Genomic DNA, 19,813 nt, shown 5'->3' with positions numbered 1-19,813 from the left:
GAATGTGAGTTCCTGAGAGGGCAGGAAGGTGAACTTTTACTCAGAACAAATCCCTTCTGTCCAGAACATGCTCAGTAAGTATTTGAAGCACTGGCTGGTCTATCTGGAACCTTAGCCTTCAGGTGACCTCTCAGACCCACCCAGCACTGACACCCAGACACTCCAGACAGCACTGACAGTTCCTTCCCTCACTTGTGCATCTGGAGCCTGAGGCCCCAGCAGGTCTCTTATCTCAGGCTACTTTATTTTTCTGAGAATTGTCCCAGCCTTCTTTTCTAAAGGCTGTCCAACACAACAAAACAAAACAAAAAAAGGGTGTCCAAGAAGGGTCTTTTCGAAAGGGACATCCAAGAAGCCTTCCCTAGGCTCACCCCACCTCCCACACCTCCCTCCGCCAGGGCCACTCACCCCGCCCCCGCCTGGGGCGCTTCGCTGTATGGACACCGGGGCTGCAGGCTCCTTGTAGCCGCCATAGGACTGGGCTGCCGGCTGCTGCTGGGGCTGCTGGTACACTGGAAGCCAGCGGGGGACCGGCTCAGGACCTATCCTGCCAAACCCAGACCCGCCCCGAGCCCCGTCCCTTCCTCCATGAGACCATGTCATGTATTTCCAACCCCACAAGCTTCTCAACCCCCACTTCTCAAGGGCTTCTGTCTGTCTGCACACATGCTGCTGACACATCCCAGCTGCATCCTCCCCATCACAGCGGGGTCAGCACCGCCCTGACCCTGGTGTTCATGCCCTGGGTAGGGACGGGACCTGGTGTGTGTGTGTGTGTGTGTGTGTGTGTGTGTGTGTGTGTGTGTGTGACGGGACCTGGTGTGTGTGTGTGTTCATGCCCTGGGTAGGGACGGGACCTGGTGTGTGTGTGTGTGTGTGTGTGTGTGTGTGTGTGACGGGACCTGGTGTGTGTGTGTGTTCATGCCCTGGGTAGGGACGGGACCTGGTGTGTGTGTGTGTTCATGCCCTGGGTAGGGACAGGACCTGGTGTGTGTGTGTGTGTGTTCATGCCCTGGGTAGGGACGGGACCTGGTTGGTGTGTGTGTGTGTGTGTGTGTGTGTGTGTGTGTGTGTTCATGCCCTGGGTAAGGATGGACCTGGTGTGTGTGTGTGTGTGTGTACTCGAGGGTTCCCTCTCACCTCCTCCCCACAGCCCTCCCACTCACCTGGGGCGCTGGCGGGGATGTGGTGAGGCTGCTGCTGCTCCTGGGGCCGCCGGTAGCTGCTCTCCTGGGGATCTCGGCGCTCGGGCTCCAGACCTTCACCCCCACTGGGTCCCATGCGACTCTTCTCAAACTCCTCGTGGTATTTTATCTGCAAGGACAGAAAGCACTGGCTGAAGGACCCACAGCAAGCCAACCAAAGCTCCCCTTTTCCATTGCCACTCAAGATCCTGGGATGGGAAAGACTCCTGCAGGACTCCAGGCCAGATTCTCATCAGGGGTGTGCCGCACCCTGCCCTGAAGCAAACACTTAACCTCGCCAAGTCTAGTTTCCACCTTACAGAGGTGAGCATCAGGATCTCCCCTCAGGGGTTGCTGGAGGATGCGATGAGATGTGGATGTAAAAGGACCATGTAAGCTAAAGTATTAGTGCCTCAATTGTGTCTGACTCTTTGCAGCCCCATGGACTGTAGCCTGCCAGGCTCCTCTGTCCATGGGATTTTTCCCAGCAAGAACACTGCAGTGGGTTGCCATTCCCCTCAGAAGGGAATGAATGTAAGTGAAAGCACCAGACGAATGTAAGCAGTCAGTATTATGTCCCTGTGGCAGGGCTGGAGCTGCCCTGCGTCCACCCTGGCCCATAGCAGTGACTTTGGTTTAGAGCATCTGCTAGGTGCCAGGCACTATGCCAGGCGTTCTGCATCACAGGCTCGTCTTACCATGTCAGCACCTGTACGGGGGTACAGTACAGACAAGAAGGAGACTAAAGCACTGACAAGCAACATGAGTTACCCATGCTCACGGAGATTTCAGAGCCTGTGCTCTTAACCAGCAGGCGATTCTGCCCCTTGTGGGTGTGACCTCATAAAACTCCACTCCCCAGCCTGCAGGACAAGAAATGCCCAGCCCTCTCCGAGGGTATGTCAGTATCTGGAAGATGAGTTCCTTCTCTCCTCGGGTCAAAAAATGGGCAAAAAGAGACCTGAAGAAGCCACACACCTTAGGCCTTCACCAAGGACCACCAGGACCCAGAATTGTGTTCTTCAAGTCTGGTCTTCAGACTATCTGCTAAACCCAGGTTCCAGTACCTTCCATAGAATCTACAGTATCAGGGTAGGGATTTTGGAATGTGCACCTTTATTCTTTCTTTTGGAGGGAATATGCGCTTCTAAGGGGCTCCCCAGGTGGCGCTAGCGGTAAAGAACCCACTTGCTAATGCAAGAGACATGGGTTTGATCCCTGGGCTGGGAAAATCCCCTGGAGAATGTCATGGCAACCCACTCCAGTACTCCTGCCTGGAGAAATCCCATGCACAGAGGAGCCTGGCAGGCCTACAGTCCATAGGGTAGGTATACGATCCATAGCACAAGGAGTCAGACATGACTGAAGCGACTTAGCACACACAGACTTATGCACTTCTAAAAGCTCCCCAAGGTGAGTCTGGGCCTTGAAGGCTCAAGTTTGAGAACCAGTGATCTGGAGCAGAGGTTGGCAAACTCTGGTCCATAAGCCCGCAGCCCATGTGCTCATGGTCTGCATATGAGCTAAAAACAGGTACTATGTTTAGTAACGTTTGGAGCCTGTGGGGAGAGTTAAAAGGAATAAGGTTGGTAACACAAGAGATTTCTATGAGATTCAAATTTCAGTGTCCAGAAATAAAGTTCTACTAGAATAGTCACATCCATTCATCTCCATATTATCTCTGGCTGCTCTCACTACAGAGCTGAGTAGCTTTGACAGGCCCTTCAGCCCACAAAGCATAAAACATTTACTCTCTGGAGCTCTACAGAAAAAGTCTGCTGTCCCCTATTTGCCCAAATATTCCTGTTGGTAATATCTGTTTCAGCACAATCCTCCCAAATTGCACCTACTGTATAAATTACACACAAGTACCACTTTACACACATGGAATGTCTATACACATCTGGGTGTAAAATGCACAAATATGAATAAAACAAAGGATGAAAAAGAACCAGCATCAGGAGTTCTGGGATTTTCTGCCTGCATTCCCAGTGGCAACATGCCCACACCCCACCTTGAGGACCTACTGACTTTTCAGAGAGGATGGGGGAAGGAAGTAAGCAACCGAGGAGAGGTGGAAGGTCCATGGTTAGCACTCCGGGAGCGCCAGGCTGGGGCTGGTGGAGGAAGTGAGCCAGTGACGAAGAGCACCCACCCCCAGAGGAAACTCAGAAAGGGGGGCACAGAAAACTGGTCTGGTGCTGAGCAGACCCAGGCCTGAATTCTCTCCAGACCTCAGACCACCACCGGCCTGGAGGCCTGGTTCTCACTTCCGGTTCACTAGGATCCTGCCCTGCGCTGCTCCCAGTGGAAAAGGGGGTGGGGTGAGGTGGACAGGGTAAGGAGGGGGCAAGCCTGCCCTGCCTCCAGGACCAGAAGGAACCTGCAATTCTGTGCTCAGGAACCTGCCTGACCCAGCTCTCCGAGCCCAGGTGCTCCCGTGGTCCACCCCTTCTCACTTTCTTTGCTGCTTTCTCGCATCCGCTTTGTAAGGAGGGCAAGAGCTAAAACTCAGCCAGGAGCAGCCGGGCTGTAGGTCTGCAGGGGTGGTCAACTGGGCCCACCCGCATCTCCCTGCTGCTCTTCCGCTGTTGAATGACGGTGACTTACTGCAGCCTGGGCTGGGAGAACAGGTGGGGCAGCAGCACAGCTTGGGATGGGCCGGTGGGGAGGCAGGGAGTGCCTCACTTAGGGGTTTGGGTCAGGATGAGCCCCCCTCCTCCTCTCGCCCCTTTCCTTCAGGCCCAAGCAAGGACCCACACCCAAAGAGCAAAATAAACCGAGCCAGTTCCTGAAGGGGAGACAGCTGGCCCTGGTCAGGCTGAAAACCCATCAGATCCCCAAATTTCCATGAAGTAGAACACCCAGGGGTGAAGGTCAAGGGCCAGTATCCTGCTCTCAGATCCCTAAGACGAGGGCAAAAGGTGATTCTCTCTTGAGCCCACTCAGTGAGCCCCCCTCCTCTGGCAAGGAGTAGGGGGTGAGTGGGGACAAGGAGACGCCTCTAGGCTCTCAAGGCAACTGCCCTTTTGACTTCTGTCCTGGGGGTGGGAAAGATGAGCTTCCTGTGTTTACTTTCTGGTAATGAAAAGAGGCCTGACCCCAGGAGCTAGTGACCACGTGGAGGCAGACAGAGGCCTGCCACGGGCCCTGAAAGAGCCAGGACGTGGGCTGAGGGGCAGGCCCCCACTATCCTGGTTGACAGTCTACTTCTCAGGATGCGGCTCTGTCTGTATTAGTGAAGGGGTGACTCTTGGAGGAAGAAGCACATCTGGGTCCCATCCCCCGTCATGTTGTAGACTCAGTCCTTCATGGAGGACTGCACGTCCCTCCCACACCGCACCCCTAGAGTCACGAGCCATTCACTTGCTCATGTGAACTTGGAAGAGTCCTATCCCCTCTGGGCCTGAATTTCCTCATCTTAAAAAGAGGCCATGGCACCATCTGCTCCCATGTGGTCCGGTCCTAAGGCTTCCAACTACCTCTAGGAACCTAGCCAAATCCTAGAGCTGAAAGCAAGTCTGGATGTGTGTTCGTTTCCACAAGTGGCTGATGGGATCCATCTTGCTCCTTAAAAAGCCACTCTACGCAGGGCCAGCTGATCCAGGTGGACATAGCAGTGGCAGCCTGAACACAGGAGAACCCTTCCCACCACCGATACAGGAACCACCTGCTCACTGTGATAACCCTGACTCAGCTCTTCACACTGAGTTCTCTGCATATAATCTCCCTTGGCCTTGACAATAATCACCCTTAAAAAAAAGTCCCATAGGTACACTTTAATTTCCATTTTACAGAAGTGAAATGACTTTCATTAGTCAGGGCTAAAGCTGGTGATACAAGGACAAAGCCACAGCTGGACGGGTCCTTTCCTGGGACAGGGTGACACATGCCCAAGTCTGCCCCTGGTCCCAGTTCATGTCTTCTAGAACAAATATGAATAGCACTCCCTTTCGCTTTCAAAAGGGATGATAATCACAAGGTCACCCTAACTTCAAGAGAAGGGGCGCCTGGCACTGAAGTCAGGAGCGGCCGCGCAGAACGGAAGTGGACTGAGAAAAGTGAGGCTGCAGCTCCCTTCCCGCCCCGGGGGCCACCTGATAAAATTTCAGTCCTCTCAACTTCCTCTCCCTCCCCTGCACAGGAAACAAGGAAACTATTATTACTTTGCTGATCAACCTAATAGTTTGAGAAGCAAAGAGGCACCTTAAAGGGTGTGAGCACATCCACAAGGGAAATAAACACTTATCAGAGGCCAAGGCCCTAGTTGTTCTCAGTCCCAGGCTCAGCAAAGTTCCAGTCATCTAAGTGCCCTGAAAAGGGGTCACCATAAGCTCAGAAACGTCAGCAGAGGCCCAGCCGAAAACTGTCCTGGGACCCCAAGGAAGGACACCCGGAGATTCAGGTGCACGGAGGTGGAGGGGTCCAGGCCCCTGAGGACCCTCCCCACTCACCCAGGGCCCTGCCAGCCAGGACTCCAGGGTGACTCGTTGAGGGTCCATTCCAAAGCTATGGAAAAAGCATTTTCTCTGCCAGCTGATGGTCTGTTTTCTGAACCCGTGTTTTCCTTCCTGCTTGTGGTGGAAAACCAAGGTCTGACTCCACACTTGCTCCCACATGATTCCACATCACAGCCAAGAAAGGAATATCAGGCTCTGGATGGAATAATTAACTCACCAGCCAAGGTCTGGTTTTTCTAACAATGTTTCCATTTGTTGCGGACCTCTGTGGTGCCCTTATATGCATTACTCATTTCCTTTTCTCAGCCAGCCCAAGAACAATGTACTACGATCATCCCCATTTTTCAGACAGGGAAACCAAGGCTCAGGAGGTAGGTAACAGGTGCATAAATGAGTCCTACCATCAGCTCCTTAGTTCTTAACCACTTTAACCACCACAAGTAATGCTGTGCCTATGAGAGACTAACACTATTTTGTTTTTAAAACAAATGTAAATCTGTGCTCGACTTCATTACTAATCACAGAAATGCAAGTTAAAACCATGAGATACTACTACACACAATCAGAATAGCTAAATTGAACAAGTCTAAGGATGCAGAGCAATGGAAACTCATCAGTGCTGGCAAGAGGGTAAATCAATACCACTGCTTGAACAGTTATTTCAGCGTTATCTGGTAAGGCTGAGGGAACATAGCTTCCAAGATCCAACAATTGCCCTCCACGTTAACATTGGGAAATATGCATGAAGCTGTCCACAGACACGGAAGCAATCCAAATGCCACCAACCCCAGAATCAACAAAATGTGGGATAAGCAGCTTAAGCGGAATATAACACAACAACAGAATAGAATAAACTACAGCTTCATGATGCTTTAAACCCAGTGTTGCCCCAAGGATATGACACACACAAAAATACTATATGTTCAAAATTGGGGAAAACAAAACTACAATATTCAGAAATGCATAGTTATGGAGGGGGGATAAATTAGAGGAGTTTGCGATACATATACACAGCACTAAATATAAAATAGATAACCACAAGGACCTACTGTTATAGCACAGGGAACTATACTCAATACCTTATAATAAACTATAAGGGAAAAGAATCTGGAAAAAGTTAACTGAATCACTTTTCTGTACACTTGAAACTAATACAACATTGTAAACCAACTGTACTTCAGTTTTAGTTTCTTTTTCTTTCTTTATTTTTTATACTTCAGTTTTAAAAAAAGAAAAAATATTACATACTTAAAAAAAAGCATACAGGGTGTCCAATAAGCCCATCTCCAGCCATTTGACTCTGGAGCTAGAATTTTCTTTGACTTTACTATTAACTACTGATTGGGCCCAAACTATAAGGACTAAAGGGTTTCCAAGGTGGTGCTGGTGGCAAAGAACCCACCTACCAATGCAGGAGTCATAAGAGACATGGATCCGATCCCTAGGTCAGGAAGATCCCCTGGAGGAGGGCATGGCAACCCACTCCAGTATTCTTACCTACAGAATTCCATGGACAGAAGAGCCTGGTGGGCTACAGTCCATAGGGTCACAGAGTCAGACACAACTAAAGTGACTTAGCACATATGCATGCATGCATAAGGCCTGAAGTTAATTTAAGAAATACGAGCTGCTAATTATTTCTGACTGTAAGAAATGCAAAAGATTTCTGCCTGTAGCAAGGCTATCTCCAAAGCTTATGGTTTTACAGTCCTGTAGGACATTAACTAGTTCTGCAGCTAATGGCAGAACACTAACCAGTTCTAACCTAATTATATCCAGTGCTTTCTTTCACAGACTAGGCCTCACCTCTGCCTGTCAGATGCTCCCAGCTGCTTCCTCATAATTAAGTTAATTATATGATAGGTACTCACTACATGAGAGTTATGTCTTTTTTTGAACACTTTGAAAGCTCTATTTTGACAGGGGGCTGTCATGCTCTGCTTCCTGCCTTGCATGGTGAACACACACACAGGTGTTTATGTGTTATACTTTACAGAAAAAGGAAAAGTTAAAAAGACCCAAAACTGTATACAGGAAATCTACATATGAGGAAATATGTAGGTAAATGAAAACTTGCCTACTTGAAGGCAGGGGCTCCCGGTTAAAGGGACTCAGCAATTAAAAACTTCCATCCAGGACTTCCCTGGTGGTCCAGTGGTTAAGAACCCGCCTGCCAGTGCAGTGGACACAGGTTTGATCTCTGGTCTGGGAAGACCCCACGTGCTGTGGGGCAGCTAAGCCCGTGCTAGAGCCCCTGCTCCGCGACGAGAGGCCCGTGCACGGCAACTGGAGAACAGGACACTGCAGCTCGAGAGCGCCCGTGAGCAGCAACGAAGACCCAGCACAGCCAAACAGAGAGGCTCCCATCCATTACAGCCGTCAGAGCTGGTGACCAAAGGCCAGACCAATATTGGGCGGGCCAAAAAGTTCGTTTGATTCTGTCCCTAACATTCTATGGAAAACCCCGAATGAACTTATTGGTCAACCCAGTATAACTGAATCACTTTGCTATACAGCAGTAACGAACACAACATAGTAAACCAACTATACTTCAACTAAAAAAAAGTCAATTACACACCACAAAGGTCTAACTTACTAGCACCTTGCCTCCCAAGTTTCCATGCATTTTTAGTACTAGACAAAGGCCCAACTTTTCAGCCCAACTTTAGTCCATGTCCCTTCTTTCACCACCATGTAGAAAGCAAAGTCTACCTTTAAATTAATAGCAATGGACAGTATTTATCTCTGACTAAGTGCTTGATATTTTCTTCACAAACGAGGAGGCATCTGACGATAACCTGGGAAGTGAGTGACAAGCTCATATAGGAACACTATTTTGGATACAAAACAGAAGGTGTGGCTCTAGACATCATCTTTCCCAAAACTTCTCTGGAGGAAGGACAATTTAATAAGGTGGTTTAAAGTTCCCTGGGGGTTCTGGGATGTAGCCAGGACTGGCACCTTTGGTGAAGCTCTTTTCAAACTCTCTTGGTGATGATTCTCAAACTGCAGGGAAATCAGGGAATGTGTTAAAAATGCTGGTTCTTGAAAAAGAAACTTTATTTTCTATCACTTTTAATTTCGTATCTATATGAGATGATGGCTATTCACTCAACTTATCTGTGATAATCATTTCATGATGGAGGTAAATCAAATCATTATGCTGGACACCTTAAACATATATAGTGCAGTATGTCAATTACAGCTCAATAAAAATGGAAGAAAAGATAAAACAAGAATAATTTAAAAAATAAAATGCTAGTTCCTGAGACTTCCTTGGTGCTCCAGTGGTGAAGACACCATATTCCCAATGCAGGGGACTCAGGCTCGATTCCTGGTCAGGAAACTAGATCCCACATGCCACAACTAAGACCAAGCATAGCCAAATAAATAAATAAACAAACATTAAAAAAAAAAAAAAGGTAGTTCCTAAAAATGAGATAAAATTAATGCTAGTTTCTGGGCTCTGCTCCCAGGCAGTCCCAGGAGGAGAGGCCTCTGAGGCTGCATTTTCTTTTTTTCAGCCTGTATCTTCAGTCAACCTTTTCAAGTGATTGAAGTACAGCTGTTTGGAAGCCCACAGCTGACAGACTAACTGCATTTGCTAAAACCAAGAGTCTTCCAGCTTTGTGGTCATGTGTCACAGGTCCCAGCTAAAGCTGCAAAAGCAGAACCAGGTCAGGCATCAGTCACCTCCCCACCTCAGATAGAGGACAATCAGCTCATTGCAACCCTGTGGCTACTGATAAGATGGTATCTGCCCAGGTGTGAGTGTCTTGGCCAGAAAGAGTTGTTAACAGGGCTCCTCAGACATTAACACCTCCAATAACTAGTTTCGGGGGAGAGGCTGGGAAGTACAGGTGCAATAGGCTGGGTGTGGAGTATTCTGGAAGCCTTCCAGAAAAGCAGACAAGGATGACTGGGCTTGCCTCCCCCTTCTAAATGCCACAGGCTGGAAACAATGAGTGAATGTGCTGGGGGGTTGGGGTTGTAGGAACGGAGCAGGTGTCCAAGATAACAGTCTTCACAATGAAAGGCCAGAGGCTAAAGACTCAAGAGTCCGGTTTTCCGTATCTTCCTTCCCTGTTACTCGAGGCTTCCCCTCCCTCCTGTTTTCCACGAGGACAGCTGAGACCCACACCTTCTTTCCACCTTCTTCTGGGCAGGGAAGCTCTCGGGTTGAGGCCAGGCCCTGGCTTATAAAGAAGCAATTGAGACAGGCTCGTTTGAGGGGAAGGGGGGATTACAGCTGTCAGAGGCATTTTAGCCCAAGGGAAGCACTCCATTTCCTCAAGCCACAAATTTCAAGCTGCGGGTCAACAATCTAATTGCGAAACCCAGCATCTTTAACAAACTAAAATAGAACAGAAAATATCCAAATGCCCTTTAAGTGGTAGAGCACTCTTTCCTGAAAGTTTTGGTTCGGTTTCTCTTAAATAAATCAGCAAGCCTGTTCAGTGGGCCACGACGTGAAATGTATTTCATACTGCAGGATGCTGATCAAAGTTTAAGAGTCAAGGTCTCAGGCATGGCCACTTCTGATGGCTCGGATCCTGGCTTCTGACATCCACCTGAGCCACAGTGAGTCGACCCTAACAGTGGTCCAACTCACTTCCAAGAGTGCCTGATCAAGGAGGTCTGAGGGCTGGATGCCTGACAGACCACCTAAAACTCAGGCCCCCTGCAGCCTCTATCCCCAGTCCCTCAGCCCAGAGTGACACCAGGCAACTTGCCAAGCCCCCCTGAACCAGACCTGAAGACACCTGCTTGCCCAGTTCTTTACGGGACTCTGTGCACACAGGCCTGCAGCCCCTGTCCATGCTTGTGACTCACAGCGGTGCCCCCGCATTGCCCAAAGCCCCCTGAGCAGCCTCCCCACAAGCCCAGGGCCCCACAGGCTGCTAGTCTATGGCTCCGCCAAGCAGGAAACTGAGGCCTGTCCCCAGCCACAGGTGCCATAAGGGGCGTTGATCCACTGCCCACTCTGCACACCCAGCCTTGCCGTGGCTAGACACTGGTGACCACCCTGGGCCTGGGAGGGCCAGGCCAGGGGGTGCAGAGCCAGCGAGCAAAACCCAGCTGGGGTTTTTACACAGGAAGGAAGAGCAAGCCGAGGTGGGGGAGGAGGCTGAAGGAGTGCGGAAACGACCGCAATGTCAGCACCCAGAGGCAGTCTGATGGGGAGGCCGGCCCCTCCCCACCCCTGCCACCCAGTTCTGACCTTTGTGCTCAGACAAAACAGCTAGTCCGGACCCTGGCCCTCACCATAGCCAGCCAGGGTGGGGGGCGGATTTCAGAGAGAGTGGGGGATGAGGGGGTGATTGACCACAAAGGCCCTCCCTGTATACCCCCCCAAAAAGTCCAGTTCTTTCGAGGTGGAAATATTATGTGGGCAGAGGGTATCAAAGGGGCAATCTGGGGGTGCACAGAGGAAAGGCATCTTGGGAACCCCAACCCTTCCCTTCCCTCGGCTCAAGCAAGCACCAGCCAGGCCTGCTGAGGAAAGCAGGGGTGGCACAGAACTGGCCTCATGCACGACTGCCAGGCAGGTGGGGAGGAGACGAGAAGGGAGCGCCAGGGTCAGGGTAGTACCCAGGGAGCAGGGGAACCTTACGTTACTGATCTGGTCCTGGGTCTTCTTGATTCTCTGGAGCTCGGGTGTGTCTGCCACCACGCTGAAGCCTTTGCCCTTGTTCTTCTCAAACTCCTCCTTGTAGCGTACCTGGAGGACCAAGGTGGTGGAGAGGGATTAGAGTCGAGGCAGGGGTAGCAGACAGGGCTCCAGCCTGCAGCAAACAGCCAGGAGAGACCCTGACCAGAAACCCCCTTGCAGTGACATCCACTCCCACCTCCCACCTCCAGGCAGAAACCTTGGCCAAAAAGTATCAGAACATTGATAAGAAACTATTAATATGTATTCATATTTGGTGTATCCCGAGTGCCAAGAGCTTTACATGAACTGTCATTTAAGTCTTGCTCTAGACTATTGTTAGTTCCATTTTACAGACAAGGAAACTTGAGCCACAGAGAGGGAAAGTCACCTGCCCAAGCTCACACAGCTTAGCAGCACAAATTCAGAGCTAACAGGATGAAACTTTCATCTGCCTGACTCCTGAACCTTCACCATGGCTCATCCTGCCTGACGGCGAGAGGAAGAAGGTTCTTTCCAGAGCTCCAAGGACTGCCCCAAGCCCTCACCCTGGCCAGGATGTGGTCCTACCCGCTGAGAGCCTGGGGGAGTTTCTGAGTGAGGGCTGTGCCAAGGGACAAAGTTGGTGCCCAGAAAGGAGGGCGCTAAGACAGACACTTGGAAGACTCAATCAATGAGCCTTTGACAGGCCCCGGTGGCTGCCCGGAGCCTGCCAGGCTGGCTTTTGAGGTCAGCACCACGGGAGGGGATGAAATGGGTGGGAGACAGACAGCACTTCAGGCTTCCAAGCGCCAAGAAAGACCCCTACCACCCCTTCCAATGCCCCCCTCTTCTGAGTATTCCATGGAAACTTGAGTACTAGAGGGACTTAAGTCAGACATTCAGAAAGGACTTCCCAAGCAGTAAAGGAACTGAAATATGAAAACTGTCCTCCCCTGAGGGTTTTGAAGAACAGAATGGAGGCTGGAAATGGCCCTGGGACAGGGATCTATCCCTCCGGCTTTCAGAGTCTTTACTGTCCACCTCGGCAGCAGCTGTTCCAAAGCCCGCCAGCTGCCTGGACTTCTTCCATACAGGCTGCACTGTCCTGGAGGCAGGTCAGCCCAGGACACAAGGCCTAGGACCTTGGGAATTTCCAGGCCGCTCCCAGGCATGGAGTCATCTGGCCTCAGGGCTGAGATGCACCGTGACCCGACTGACAACACGCACCTGTCGGTTGCTCTGCACCCCCCAGGGGCTGGGGTCCCTGTCTGTCTCCAGAGCCCTGGCTCACCCATCCAACAAGGGTTTCTTGTCCCTAAAAAGTTCCAGAACCTCCTTTGTTCTGACCCAGACTGAAATAAAGGCCTGAATGTGCTAGGTCCCCTCAGACTGGAAGTTAACACAGTGGGTTCAGGTACCAACCCACCCCAAGGGCCTAGAACTGCCCCACAGCAGCTTTTCCAAGAAGGTCTGGGTCAGCACAGCAACTCTTAGCGGTAGGAGTGGGTTGGTGGGGAGACCCTTCTGGAAGCAGGCATCAAGAAAGGTAAAGCACTGAGGGTCAAAAATGCATAGCTCCAGATGCAGAGGCCCCAGATCTAAGACCTCTGGCCTTGATTTCCTCACCTCTAAGAGGACTGTCCATAATGGAGAGGGGGCTTCCTACCACCAAGCAAGAGCAAAGAGCCCGAGGGAGTTGGTATGAACACAGGCTGTCTCCCACTTGCTGAGTGATCTTGGGCAACTGATTTAACTTCTTGGGCCTCAGTGTCCACATCTGTAAAATGGGGATCATGACACACCCATTCTAATCAAAGATACAGGTGGCTTTAGAGCAACAAATACATATATGAAGCACACGGCAGGGTTCAATGTGCAAGGATAAGTGTTAAGTGTAGAGGTGCTTTGTCAAGTGCTGAACAAACGTCAGTCCCTGACTCCTTCCTCCACTTCCTGGCCCTCTGGAGGGTCTGGCCCCTAATCCAGGGGAATAATTGTCACGGCAACACTACAATGACATCAGCTGGTTCCCAGGATCAGGAACTGCCTCTCCCTCCCTGCTGGGGAAGGATAATTATTTCACTCCTGGCACAGGCAGCCCAGAGAGGGCGGGGCTGGAAAGAGCAGGGGGCAAGAAAGGATGGAGGCCTGTGCTCAGCACTGCTTTGCTACGTGTTCCTGGGCAAGTTGTTCCCCCTCTCTGGATCTCCTGAGAGTGGCCAGCCAGCTGATCAATAACAGTCCTCCTGGTTCTGGAGTTTCTGACCATATTTAAGCACCTGCCCCTGACTATGGAGAATCAAGGTGGGGAAGATTCTCTGGCCATCTGGAGCTGGAGTAGGTGGCAGAGGTAAATGTCAAGGACCCAGAAGTCTGGGGAGGGCCCCATGTAGAACCTCGCTCATCACCCAAGCCGGAGGGCTTGCCCCGCTCTGGGATGGCTCACCAGGATGTGACAGGGGGCTCTGAGCGGGAAAGTGACCTGCCCAAGATCACTCAACCTGCCTTGTTGGTACATCAGGATGCAACTCAGGAGTCCTGTCTGAATGCTGCCTGCCTCCCACCCTGGACACTCCCAAAGTAGAGAGGGGAGTGATGCCTGAGGCCCCTCAGGCCTGAACAACCAGGGCCTAAGAAATTCTACTTTTCATATATAGATTTATTAATTATTCTCCCAGATTCTAGCTTGTTCATCACTTACCATAGCAAACAGTAGGTACCAACAAAGTTTTGTTAGGTAAATGATGAATGAATTGAATGCAGAAATAAAATCTCCAAACAGGCAGCATAAGTTGAAAAACAACTACCTTGCTGACCCAACATAAGAGGAAAGATCACAACTTAAAAATATATATATTGAAAAAAATGATACCAACAATTTCTACTTATTATGTACCTACCATGTGCTGACCCACATACTATGTAACCCACCCACTTCTAACAAAAAAGAAATTGTTTTAAGAGTAAACACACACAGATGGGGAGGAGAGCTAATGAAAAAGGTCAGTTCTGGAAGCAGTCATCAAAAGGCCTAATATTCCTCAGCTTGATCGTATCCAAGTTCCAGCTTCTCTCCTTTCCAGGAGAATGGTAATAGTGAACATTTACGGAGTGCTGACTGTATGCCAGGAACTGTCCTAAATACCTAATGTATACTAACCTAATATATCACAATAACCTTTGGAGAGAAGTGATTCGTACTTTACAGATAAAAGCACTAAGGTTCAGAGAGGTTAAATAACTGGTCCAAGGTCACTGAACTACTGAGGACAGACCCAGGATTTGGCCTTCAACTGGCTCAGGTATGAGTGACAGGTATGCTGCCTACCCTGCAGGTTATAACAGTCAAGGTACGAGAGTGGGAACTTTGCACACAGCAGGGCAAGGCACAGGACTTTGCTACAATCTCCCGTCCCCTGTGGTACGTGCCCCATGGCATTTCCCAAGCACAGCACCAAGGATGATGAGGGTAAAATTCAAGAGACCTTCTGCTTTCACTTTTGTCTGAGCTCAGAGGGCCACACAGACAGCTCCAGCTCAGCCCCACCCCAAAGCTGCTGCCTCCGCTAGTCCCGGGGCTGGGGGTGGGAGAGCTGCCCTCTGCGGGTAGGGGGTGGAGGGCTGCTAGGCCCTCATCACCAGGGCTCTGCCTCAGCCAGGCCTGGACGGGCCCACCCAGAGGGTCATTTCTGGTCAGCCCTGTGGTTATCCGCCCCCACAAGGGAGGCTCCAGGTGTCCCAGACACCGAAAGTACCACTTTGGGAACCAATCTAGAAATAGGAAAACGAAGTTGAAATAGCACAGGCAACTTTCCAGAGACAGAAGAGACACAGACACCAACGCAGGCCCAGAAAGGGGCCTGGAAGGAGACAGGGGCTGACCCCCGGCGGGTGGGGCGGGCTAGGTAGGGAGGCTCCCGCTTCCCTTCCCACTTCCCTTCCCGCCACACCAGGCGGCCCAGCCCGCACGACCCACCCTGCCCCCACAGGAGCCACAGGAACCAGAACTGTCACGGCCCACCGCCCCCAGCCAAGCCCACTCAGCCCTTCCAAGCCTCAGAACCTCGGGCCCAGCCCTCAACATCTAGGCAACTGGGCTTTCTGTCCCCATCTTACCAGGAAAGAAAAGAACACTGAGGCAAAGGGGTGAGACTGAGACCACACAGCCCGGGGAAGCAGGAGACAGAACCAGACTTGCAAAGAGGACAGGACCCCTCTTCACCCTCTGCCTATCCCAGCCCCGAGCCCCAGCCCTCAAGAGCCCAACTGCAGGAGATTAGAGCAGTGGTCTCAATGCAAAGCCTCAGCTCACACCCCTCACAGCAGCTCCTCACCTCCCTCTCTACCCCACAGCCTGGCTCTAAGCCGCTCAGAGCAGGTCTGCAGGACCAAAAGCCCTCATCAGAATTGCCAGGGCTGCCCAAGTGCAACTCCCTGGGCCTGGCCCAGAAGTGGCAACCAAAACCCCCTTGGGTGGGGCCGAGGACTCTGCATTCTAAACGCCACCCTCATCCCCTGCACCATCCCCCTGGTGGCCGAGAGCAAAGGGCCTGACTTCTGTCAGGGAGCTGGCTCTGCATGGCCTCTAACCTGTGTCCCCATCTGTAGCAAGGGGACAAGACTCCCTCCATCATCAAGGTGGTTGTGACGACTGAATGAGGTCAGGCCCGGCCCCCTGTGATGACCCATTAAGAGTGACTGGCCTTCTCATGACCTCCCCACCCTCCCAAGAATCAGGAACCCCGGAGGACAGGCAGTGGGCCAGGCCCCTGGAAGACAGGGTGGGTCTGGAGGTGGGCAGGGGGTGCCTCCTCCTACAGACCCCGCCCCTCAGGGATTGAGTTCCACAGGCAAAAAGAGCTGCAGTCCAGCTTTTGTGGGACAGACAAAGGCTAAGGGAATTAGCAGGGTTTGAATTTCTCCTCCTGAGAGTAGGTGTGTGTGTGGGGTGTATGGGTCCCTTGCTTCTGCCTGAGTGTGTACACACACTCCTCTCACGCTGTCACCCCACAATGCTCTGACCTGCTCTCCCCATGAAGCCCCTTCTCCCCGGGATGGGGAGTCCCCAGGGCGGTTGTCAGGGCCTGACCAGGGCATGCCCTATGCAGATCAGGCCCAGGCCCAAGTGCCATCTCAAGCCTTCTTCCTGCCAGCTGAGCCACCCAGCCCTCCTCAGTCAGCTGGGCTCTGGTACCCACATTAGCTCCCACAGTGACTGCGGCTTTCATACCACAACAGTGGCGGAGCCTGGGCTGGTAGATGTGAGCTGCGCCAAGAGCCAAATTAGCTTCCCCTACCTGCCCCCAGGTGGCTCAGTGGTAGAGAATCTGCCAGTGTAGGAGATGCAGGAGATGTGGATTCCATCCCAGGGGTCAGGAAAATCCCTTGGAGAAAAAAATGGCAACCCAGTCCAGCATTCTTGCCTAAGAAAACCCACAGACAGAGGAGCCTGGCAGGCTACAGTCCATGGGGTCGCAGAGTCAGACACGACTTAGCACGCATGCACCTGCTCTCCCATCACGGTGGGATACACGGGAGGCCTGAACCCCTGGCCTCACAGGGCTGCACAAGGTCAAGGTCACTGTACTTGGAAGTAAAAAAAACAAAGCCTGGATCCTGAAAGCTCACTGAGAGTGCGTGTCAACAGGCAAAGTCCAGTGCCTCTCAGAGCCTTGGTTCTCTGTCTCTGACGCCTGGAGTCAAGTCAAGGATAAATGAGGTGAAGTAACTGAAATGTTTGCTAACCTATAAAAGTTCTCACCAACAGGAGGAACTATCATGTTTATTTTCAAAGTAGAGATAGTTCTCCTTAGGGAGTTGGGTGGAAAACTGGAAAGAATACAAGTCTCAGACAAACCGGCATTTAAAGTCATTAGCACCTATTTCCTCTTCCGTAAAGTGAGAGGGATCCTGCCAACTGCACAGAACTATTGTGAGGCGTGAACGCTAACACATCCAGAACACCAAGCACTCCATACGTTAGCTACTAATACAGTTATTACCACTACTGCTACTTGTATGATTTCAGCAAGCCCCTTACTGTCTCTGAGCCTCAGTTTCCCCATCTGTACAATGGGAAAACAGCACCTTCCTTGCAGGTTGCTGGGAGGATTAAAGGAGAGAATGCATGTTAAGCCTTTGCCATTCCAGGGCTAGTTCTCCTTCATGTGACCAAATGGGAGACCAGGAGCCAGAGAATTCACATCAAGATCAGGCAGCAAGAGCCCCACCTGGAGTGATCAGGAGGGATCCCCCCTGAGGCCCAGGTGGATCCTCCAAGACATTTTCCTGGCCCTGGGCACCCTGCCCACTTGGTAACATCCCCCAAGAGGTCTTTGCTAAAGCCCTGCCCTGTCCCACCCTACAGTCCGGGCCAGGTTTGTCCTGGAATCTCTCTCAGACCCCCAGTCAGGGTAAGTCATTCTGATCGAAAGGTTCTGGACCTTTTGCTTATTCCTCAGTGACCCCTAAAGCCCCAGCTCTGTCCCTGGTGCAGGAGCCCCGTCTCCTCCCCTACTGCAGTGGCAAGCAGGGCTCCCCCTGAGGAGGGGCGCAGGAAAATCAGGCCAAGGAGACGTGGGCAGGACAGGCCCCTGGGGCAAGGCTCCCTTAGCAGCCTGCCCTAGGACAGGTAGAGGAGGGCTGGGAACATGCCTAGAGGATAGACTGTGTAACTTCACTCTCCCTGGTCAGGGAATGATCAAACGTGTCCCCTGCAGTGGAAGGGCTGAGTCTTAACCACTGGACAGCCACCCCAAGGACCTTCCTTTGAGGATGGGTGTGAAAAGACAGGAGGGAGAGGGGACCAGCTTCCTGGAGGAGGTGGGCTTTAGGGGCCTCCCACAAAATTCCTGATGCAGAAAGAATCTGAAACCCACACCCCTCCAACCCACTTTAGGTAGGGGGTGGATGGGCATACTCTCGCCCACTTTACATTTCCTGATCAAGTCAGAAAATGTAAAGTAACTGGGGGTGGGGGCAGGGAGACTAGGCAAGTGCTTGGATTTCAGCACCTTGCTGAGTAACCACAGAAGGAAGGAGCTCTTGCCAAATCCAGGGGTGGCCCCGCCCCACCCAGGTCAGGCCCCAGCTCTAGCCCCACTCCCTCACCTGACTCTGCAGCTCACTCTGTTGCTTGAGGCGGAGGTTTTCCGGGGTGTCAGCCACCATGGTGAAGGACTGCTTGGGGTAGTGTCTGCAGGACAGAAAACAACACAGTAGGGGTTCATTCTAGGTGAGAGGCTGGGAACTTCTGGGCTTTTCACCCCCTTATCCTTGGGTGGTCCCTACCCCAGCATCAGGACCATGGTGCCCACCACCCATGGCTGCAGGGAGGCAAGTGTTTCTCACTCAGCCTGGGCTGAACTGGGAAGTTACATCAGGTCTGAATGGTGGCCACCAAGAACTCCACAGGAGGCCATGGAGATTCTCTAAGAGTTTCAGATCACCCAAATAATCCATGTCTACTGCACAGGGAGGTCAAGGGGGCCAGGCACTCAGGAGGGGAGAAGATGCTCACGGGCTCAGGACAAGGCTTTCAGCTGAGACCAGAAATGGAGACCAATGAAGCAGACGAAAGGTGGGAGGGAGACAGAGACAGAAGGGGAAAGGGACATGCAGACGCAGGGGGGCTTTCTGGAAAAGGCAGTGAGAGAGAAAAGAGGCACCAGTGTTTCAAAGGGCAAACAGGGTCCAACTTAACCAGAGAACAGATGAGAGATCGCTTGAGGCCAGAGAAGTCCCCATGTGACAGATAACAACACTGTAACCACGGCTGATGTTCCCTGTGCTGAGGGTGTCCATGCCCTAGTTCACCAAATTCCTAAAATCACCCTATTGTCTCCCTTTGACAGATGGGAGAGAGCAGCTTGGAAAGGTTAAACAGTGTGGCCAAGGCACGGGGCTAGTGGAGGCATCCAGATTTGTTCCCAAACCATGTCTCAGGACCCAGCATCCTGAACCCAAACCTTCCAACCTCCAGACACAGGCCAGCCCAGGGTCCTATCCCCCAGAAGGCCTGGCTTGGAGGTGGCAGTAGCCAGGGCAGCCCTCAGAGCCAAGCCTGCCAGGACCTCCAGGGCCATCTAGTCCAAACCCCTCATTTCCTCGAGAAGAGGCTGTGTGCTGGTGCCGGGCACTTAGCAGACTTCATGATTATTTATCACATCAGTTGACTGTCTTTTCTCCACTAGTTCTCTGAGGTAAGAGGGTTCTCAGTGTTTTTTCTTCACTGACTTATCCCCAAACAGAAATCTGGTGTTCAGTAAATTTTTGTTGAATAAACAAATGTCCTACACGGGCTGTTGAAGCTGAGCCAGGATTAGAACTCAGGTCTCCTCCATCGCCACCCCTCTGGGTCCCTAGAAAACTAGCTAGAGAGGCAGCCCTGAGTCACTATGGTCTGTGTGCAGGTGCTGGTATGCGAAAGGGCTGGGGGTCCACAGGGGCCCCAATGATTTCAGGGACTGGCGGGTGGCTTCTCCAAGCAGGAGCCAAGGGCGGGCCACTCTCAGCCCTGGCTGACCACGCCTCACCTC

The 19,813-nt window shown here is 51.8% G+C and overlaps 1 protein-coding gene across 2 annotated transcripts in view; it reads right to left on the bottom strand.

Annotated features, from left to right (window-relative positions):
- Window positions 1-19,813, bottom strand: part of LASP1 (LIM and SH3 protein 1) — a 40,638-nt gene that overhangs the window by 4,905 nt on the left and 15,920 nt on the right. For both annotated transcript variants that reach the window (XM_020879529.2, XM_020879525.2), the window contains exons 3-6: window positions 18,387-18,471; window positions 11,259-11,366; window positions 1,167-1,314; window positions 409-512 (exon numbers count right to left, since the gene is read on the bottom strand). In XM_020879529.2, coding sequence (XP_020735188.1) covers window positions 409-512; window positions 1,167-1,314; window positions 11,259-11,366; window positions 18,387-18,471 — 445 coding nt within the window. The remainder of the gene's footprint in view (window positions 1-408; window positions 513-1,166; window positions 1,315-11,258; window positions 11,367-18,386; window positions 18,472-19,813) is intronic.

Source organism: Odocoileus virginianus, chromosome 17 (assembly GCF_023699985.2).
Source record: "Odocoileus virginianus isolate 20LAN1187 ecotype Illinois chromosome 17, Ovbor_1.2, whole genome shotgun sequence".
NCBI lineage: Eukaryota > Metazoa > Chordata > Mammalia > Artiodactyla > Cervidae > Odocoileus > Odocoileus virginianus.
Note: the sequence above shows the minus strand (reverse complement) of the source record. Positions and strands in the feature narration are given on the sequence as shown.